This window comes from Taurulus bubalis (genome assembly GCF_910589615.1).
Source record: "Taurulus bubalis genome assembly, chromosome: 1".
Classification (NCBI taxonomy): domain Eukaryota; kingdom Metazoa; phylum Chordata; class Actinopteri; order Perciformes; family Cottidae; genus Taurulus; species Taurulus bubalis.
This window is the reverse complement of record NC_136589.1, coordinates 11,701,986-11,709,707: the sequence shown is the minus strand read 5'-3', so window position 1 is coordinate 11,709,707 and position 7,722 is coordinate 11,701,986. Positions and strand designations below refer to the sequence as shown.

The 7,722-nt window shown below is 43.1% G+C and overlaps 1 protein-coding gene across 1 annotated transcript; it reads left to right on the top strand.

Moving 5' to 3' along the window:
* Positions 1-2,169: 2,169 nt before the first annotated feature.
* On the top strand, positions 2,170-2,859 carry LOC306747393 (nanos homolog 1-like; the record flags this gene model as incomplete). The annotated part of the gene is made up of 1 exon (XM_079230453.1): positions 2,170-2,859. The coding sequence occupies one exon, from the start codon at positions 2,170-2,172 to the stop codon at positions 2,857-2,859; it is 690 nt and encodes a 229-aa protein (XP_079086579.1).
* Positions 2,860-7,722: the final 4,863 nt, after the last annotated feature.

The following is a 7,722-nucleotide window of genomic DNA, read 5'->3' as shown; positions in this document are numbered from 1 at the left end:
AATGACTTTTGTCTCAGCTTTGACTGCCTTTAATATTTCACTTGAGGGTCTGACAAAAATAGTAACATAGTCATTGTCCAAACAGTCAGGTCAGCTATCAAGCTCTTGAGAGCCTGTCTTACTGAGCTTTAACTGACACACACACACACACACACACACACATACACACACACACACACACACACACACACACACACACACACACACACACACACGGCACACTCTGTTTTAATGCATATTAATGAAGTTAAACGGGCCGCTGTAGAGAGGAGACAATGAAGCAGAGGAGGGCTGGTTGTGAGCACAAAGCCGTGGACTCGAGGGGATGCAGAACAGGTGCAGGGAAGACACGGCAGCTTCACGTGGAACAGCTCACTATAGGTTCATCAGTGCAGGAAGGGACCTGCTAATGTGTTCAAATGCACGATGCTGATTTATTATATTTTATATATTTTATTCTACCCTTATGGTCATTGTTTTGGTTTCACTGCCCTTTGTGTCTTAGACATATCATGTTATATATATATATATATATATATATATATATATATATATATATATATATATATATATATATATCCTGTTATTTTTCTGTTGAACGCTCTTTTCTTTGTTTCCTCAACCATTTGTTTTATTGATGATTGTGTTATCCTAGAATGCAAAGAAAGACGTATGTTAAGGGATAGGCTCATATACTTTTAAGTCTATCTTAAAAAAATACATACATATGTACAGTGAAACAGCTCTTGCTCTCTGTAATATCCGTCCTCCGAATACTGTCCATGAAGACTTTTCATAATCTAAAACCCCTCATAATCTTGTTTGTATGCCAGTGGCTGCCAACATTTAGTGGCTGCTGACAACCTAAAACAATATGATATATGATATGTGGCTGCTTGTCAGATGGTCTCAGATGGTTTTCTTTTCTGAATAATGTTTGTAGTCGTGAAATGGTGAAGTTTTCTAGTGATTCACAAGCAAAATGAGACAAAATAAAATACTACACAGGTGAGGAATTGTTCCCATTCTGCATGTTTCTTGATCCAATCACTGCAAACATCAGGCGGCACAATCTTGTCTATTGTCTGTTATCTTGGAGGATGCAGGAATAGACTGCAGTTGCTACAATATATGTGTATCTGCATTGTGCAAAGTTATCCAAAGATCTTTTAAAAAGGAAACCTCCAATGATTCTACATACAAAGATCAGTCTTCTAGTCGTGGTTAGTGCTGCTCAGTCTGTGAAAACAGTTTTGTCATTTTTTGTGGCTCTAAAAGCTTTTTCATGTCTGTGAAAATAGGCCAGTGATGTAATGAAGGCTTTCTGAGCTTAGTTTAGATCAATATATATGTCCCTAAACCCCAAGTTTAGGGTGAGAGGCTATGAGAAAAATGTAGGATCCAGTGTTTTTGGAGCGTGAGCTTATAATGTGAACAAACAGTCAAGGTGTCTTGGCCTCTGCTGCATCAATTTAGACTTTTCCTTCCTAACTTCATGCATGTGTAACACAAAATAAGCAGAGGGCCCCTTTAAATAAAGTTCAGCTGAAGCAAACAAAGAATCACATTCTGTACATAAAACAAAAACCCTTCATCACCCGACTGTAAATTCAACAGTAGTTGTTTTCTGTCAAGTACAAACAAAACAAGCCCTGTGTCAATACATCACCAACATAGTTATGGGTTAACTTGACCAAGTATGTTAGACAAGAGGTGGCTGATCACAAATAAATGTGAAGATACGGGAAAAAAAAGAAAAATGACGAGGACAAAAACAACCTCTTTTAAGAGAAGGAAACATATAATCAGTTTATCTCCACCAGGAGAGATAATTCTCTTGCACAAAGAGATACTCTTTCAGTGATAATAGTCACATCCTGGGAGGGAAACAGACCCCCCCCCCCCCACACACACACACACACACCTCTCAGCTCAGTACCTCCCTGCTCTGCTCTGTGGACCCTCCTATGAGGCCAGAGAGATAATCAACATGAACTAAACCACGCCCCCCCTGTTTTATTCTGGGGGATTTATCAGCGCCTACATGTTGACTGCTATGCATACTCGACCCAGCAAGAGAAGAGAGTCGATCCCCCTCCGCCAGACCACTCATGCTGACAAACACACCTATTCGCCTCTGTGGACGTTAGACTCTGCAGCTCTGACAGGATGGATTTCTTAGACAGCGGCTACCTGGACGCGCGCTCCCCGTATGACAACACCTTCAATTTTTGGAACGACTACCTCGGCTTGTCGACGCTGGTCGCCAAAAACAAGATCAACAGCCCGTCCTGCAGCCCAAACTCCATAACCGAGTCCCTCAAAGCCACCCTGGGCTTGGAGGACGACTCCCCGGTTTGCTCCTGCGTAATTGGGCACGGCAGGGACAGCGATGGACACCTGGACTGCTGCTGCTGCTGCGCGACCCCGGGCTCCCCGCCGATCTCCCTCTACGATCTCAAGGAGCGCATCTCGCTGCTCAGGCCGTACGAGCACCTCGCGGGCGACTCGCCGCCGGGAGACAGAGACTCGCCCTCCTACGGGGGGAGCTTCGCCGGGCTCGACCTGCTCTCCATGGACCGGAGGCGCAAACAGACTCAGAGGGGCAAGCCGGAACCCAAGGTGTGCGTCTTCTGTCGGAATAACGGCGCACCAGAGGAAGTTTACGGCACCCACATCCTGAAGACGGCGGACGGCCGAGTCCTGTGCCCCATCCTCCGGGCGTACACCTGCCCGCTCTGCAGCGCCAACGGCGACAACGCGCACACCATCAAGTACTGCCCGCTTTCGAGGGACCAGCCAAGCCAGAGAGTGGCGAAGGGAGGCAGGCCGATCGGCAAGCGGCTGAAAATCTTCTAAGCCAGGAGATGAGTGAAGTTTGAGTGGCACTGTAAATTACTAGTGTGTATGGCAGTGATGTTGCCCCCCCCCATCGCCCCATTTCTTGCACACAACAAGCCTGGAGGGAAAGATTTTCCGAAAATGAGATTTTTATTAATATTCTTTTGCGCGTCACTGCTTCATTTGTAATGTTTCTTTTTTTGTTGGTCTATCTTGCAACTCTGTGGGCACATAGTTTACAGTTGAATGCGTTGCATTGCGCGCAATACCCCCCGCCCCCTTGGTGACTTGGTGATCAAAAATGAACCAAAGTACTGTACAGATCGACCTGTGAATGATCACCTTCATGCTGTAATCAGAAGCACAGTGCAAACAGCCCTGTGCATGTCAGCGGGCTGCTCTGGGTTTATTATTATTATTATTATTATGAGATGCCAACACGAATGAATATGCAGCACTCCTGATATGAGATGAATGTTTAGTCCCATTATATAGTTCATTGGCCCGTGAGTGGAAGAAGTCAGACAGGCCAGGCAAGATATACTTCTTTATCTCGAGCACACTTTTTTCCTGCAGATAAATGTTTTCTACCAAAGGAATACACTTTTGTATTGAAACGTAGCCTAAAGGGGTCATTTCTGTATTGTTTATATGTTTTATCATATATTAATGATGTGATTTCATGTGGATAGGATGTTGCAGATTTCAACTGAATGTAAAAGGAGATCTGAGATGCAGTTCACATATGCTCTTTAAGTAGCTCTAAGCTCTATTATTTCAGTTTACTGTTCAAAAACACACAGATTCTGAATAGATTTTCCTTTTTTTTTCAAGTAGAAATGTATTTCTGCAACTCTTGTAAATGTATTAAAGGGGTGAAACATTTTAGCAATGCAAAGCCTGACATTCCAAAGTCTTTATCCGTCAATAGAAACGTTTCATGTACTTTTCTTTTTACTTTATGTATTATTGGGAAATATATTCACTGTAAATGACTCTGAATAAACATGTAATTTACATTTTTCTTTGACTACTTGAGACTGCAACTGATTTTAATATATGACAAATCACACACTTCGTCATGAAGGCGCAGCAGATGATATGACTGAATGCGATTATGAGTTCAGATTAATTTGTCACAACCAAATGCACATTTACACAAGTGTATTTCCTCTGCAAATGCGCCATCTGGTGTTCAAAACCTTAAATGACTAAAGCCTTTATTAAAAGATCTCTACTGGACTCAAAGCACTTGGTTATTTAATAAAGATTATGTAGTAGTAGAGTCAATAAGAACTGAGCTGAGATAATGATAGTTATTCATGATGAATTGGTCTTTGCCACGTGAGTCAGGAAGATCTTTTAAAGTCAGCTCCGACATCTCCTTGAAACTCGAGGTCTGCCATGTATGCATGTCGATAAGTAATTTAGTTTTCTTTACATGCAACAGTTTACAAACAACATTTTAGTATTGAGGGACGGGACATTAAGAAAAAAAACACTTTCTTGGTGCTGTGAGCATGGCATTATTTTCTAAATATCTTAATTGCCACTGTATTTAAGGGAATTACAGCTCATGGCAAAAATACAAAAGCAACACAAAAACATGGCCGCAAAAAGAGAGGGAAAATATTGTATTATGTTTTTAGTGAGCTGTCCCTTTAAATGTGAAGACATTTTTTTTATTGGCCACTATTAGCAACTACTAACAACTGCAATAACTCAAATGGACCGTGTCACCCTCGGCGACAGTTAACAATACACAGTTGTGTGCCAAAAGTTGGTTGAGCGTTTCTACCAGAGCCCAGTATTCATGGTAAAGGATCAATATCACCAGTCGCTGCTGTGGCTTCCAGGACGCCATAAATCTACTTGGCCTTCTGACAGGAAGAGCCATTCTCTAACCCCTAACGTACCTTTAAGCTGCCTTTACATCCTTTGGATGGAGCTGAAACAATAGGCTTTTACACAGCAGACATGTGACTTGTCATAACATGACAAGCAAATGTGTGACTAAGTCATGGCAGTTAGCAAACATGCGACTGGACCCTGAACCTGGAGCAGCACAATGGAACTGTCAACCATGACATTTTTTATTAATTTTTCTGAGCTTCACCCAACTAAAATGCCAAAATGTCTTCTGAGAAAAATACTTATTGAGCATTGACTTCAGGTTGAAGTGTTATGGAGTGGTCCACCAGAAACACTACGCGTTCCTCTTATATTTACTCGTATGTCTTTTATGATTATTCAGAATTCACAGGCCTTAATATACCTTCTGCACAAACAAAAGATTACTGGAGGTATATTTTGAGAGAAAGCCATTCTAAGTAACCATCAACTATTTTCAAGAAGACTGATGTTCAACTCCCACTTGAGGTCCTGGGTTAGGATGGAGCCCAGGAAGGACTCCACAGCACCAACGGGGGAGTCACACAGGATGATAGAGGAGTCACACGGGATGATAGAGGAGTCACACAGGGTGAGAAGGGCGGGTGGGGCTGCGTTCTTTCTGAAGTCCACAACCATCTCCACGGTCTTCAGAGCGTTGAGCTCCAGGTTGTTTTGGCTGCACCAGGTCATCAGGTGGTCAGTCTCCCACCTGTAGGCGGACTCGTCCCCACCAGAGATAAGTCCAATGAGGGTGGTGTCATCCGCGAACTTCAGGAGCTTGACGGACTGGTGACTGGAGGAGCAGCTGTTGGTGTACAGGGAGAAGAGCAGAGGGGAAAGAACGCAGCCTTGGGGGGAAACGGTGCTGATGGTCCAAGGGCCTGAGATGTGTTTCCCCAGCTTCACATGCTGCTTCCTGTCAGACAGGAAGTCTGTGATCCACCTGCAGGTGGAGTCAGACACGTTCAGCTGGGAGCGCTTGTCCTGCAGCAGGGACGGGATGATGGTATTAAAGGCAGAGCAAGTCCACAAACAGGATCCTGGCGTAGGTTCCTGGGGAGTCCAGACGCTAGAGGATGTAGTGGAGGGCCATGTTGACAGCATCTTCTACAGACCTGTTGGCTCTGTAGGCGAACTGTAGGGGGTCCAGGAGTGTATCAGTCAGGGTTTTGAGGTGGGACAGGACCAGGCGCTCAAAAGGCTTCATGACTACATAGGTCAGGGCGACGGGCCTGTAGTCATTGAGTCCCGTGAGCCTTGGTTTTTGGGGGACGGGGATGATGATGGAGGCCTTGAAGCAGGCTGGTACGTGGCATGTCTCTAGGGAGGTGTTGAAGATCTCAGTGAACACCGAAGACAGCTGATCAGCACAGTGATGCATTTCTATTCAAAATGAATAATTGGATCAGATCAAGAAGTGTCTCATCTTTTCGTTTGGCAGGTGTTAAGTTTGGGAACAAAAACTGAACGGAGAACTAAATGTGTCACATGGTGGCATTATAATACTGCTTTATCATCTGCTGGCAGCTGTGTGGTCGGACTACAAGAGGATGCAAAGACATTTCCCCCAACATACCATACTTTAAATCGAAGAAAGCATGGTGCTTTATGCCCATAAGGTTTTAGACCATCTTGCCTTTATCAAGGTGGTATTTAGTGGTATTTTTGACGTGTTCACTGTGTGTGCATTCTCAAACCAAGGACAGATAAATACGACTAAACAAACACTCTGCCGATAAACTATGTTTATCTTGTGTGATGAATCTTAATTAATTTCCTTTTACTATCAGGGGTCAAATAGTGAGTCCTTAAAGAGCAGCAGGATTACAACTCCTGACACCCTCTAATATTTTTTAAAGAGACGGTCTTACAACTGTCCCAAGTTCAACATGTCTGCCACCAGAAACATGTCCTTGGGGAGAAAATTACAATCGATTCCTGTACAAGAGGATCGGCTTGATGCCTCTTTTTCAATGCCGAGGATGATTTAAAGGCACCCTCTGACTCATCTCTTGATGTTAAACAGGACTGTTTCTCTGTGTCAGCAGATACAAATTCTTCCTCGGTGGTGTCTCCCACACACTGTCGATGTTAGGACATCAGTGACTCATCAATGTAGATAGAATAGATCAAGCAGATTCTCTGGGAACAATAGATATATATAGAGCATCGTGAAGGGATAAGGACATACAGGAAACAATGAAGAGAGGAGATGAAAAAGAGAAGTACATTGGAAGAAATTAATAGTTTTTTAAATATCTGTATAAGCATAAAAGCACCAGCCATCTGTTTAATGTTCAGTTAAAAAAAAGGGTGTTGATATCCGGGAATGTGGGAATATTAAATCATCGTTCTTATGATTCACATAAAGCAGTGGGCACTTATCAACCACATCAATCTATTTAAGTACCAAGCAATCTGTGTGCTAATTAATAAATTGTTTTCTATACCATTAAAACCTTTAAGTGCAGACCTGTTAAAGTACATGCCCCTTAACGCACTATGTATCGATCTTCTCTAGATGGGTTGGGAAAGATGGGAAAAGATTTTGTTTCCAGTCATTTTCTCATCGTTTGCTACTGTTTTTTTCACTGTAATAATGTGGATGTGTGTATTGTTTGAGAGATGCATCTGAGCCTGCATTTGGGGACTAAAGTCGAGTAAAAGATGCCTCTAGAAATACATAGAATTATGAGAGTAATTTATTGCCAAGCAATTTTTAGAACTAATTAAAAGAAACACTGCACTACCACATCAATTCTGCCTGTTTAGGCTGAGAGTGAGTCTGAAAACCAACCTCCTCTCTCCTCACTGCAGCAGTCTGCTATTGGCCTGGTGGATGCTGACAGCACTGATGCTTGTATGTGAGGTGGGGGCAGCCTCACTCTATAAAAGCCAGGGATCTGCAGCATCACTGAGCTGGTGCAGTGCAAAACGCCCGCTCATCCTCACCGATGGTGTGCAGAACAAGGGGGACATAAAAAAAAA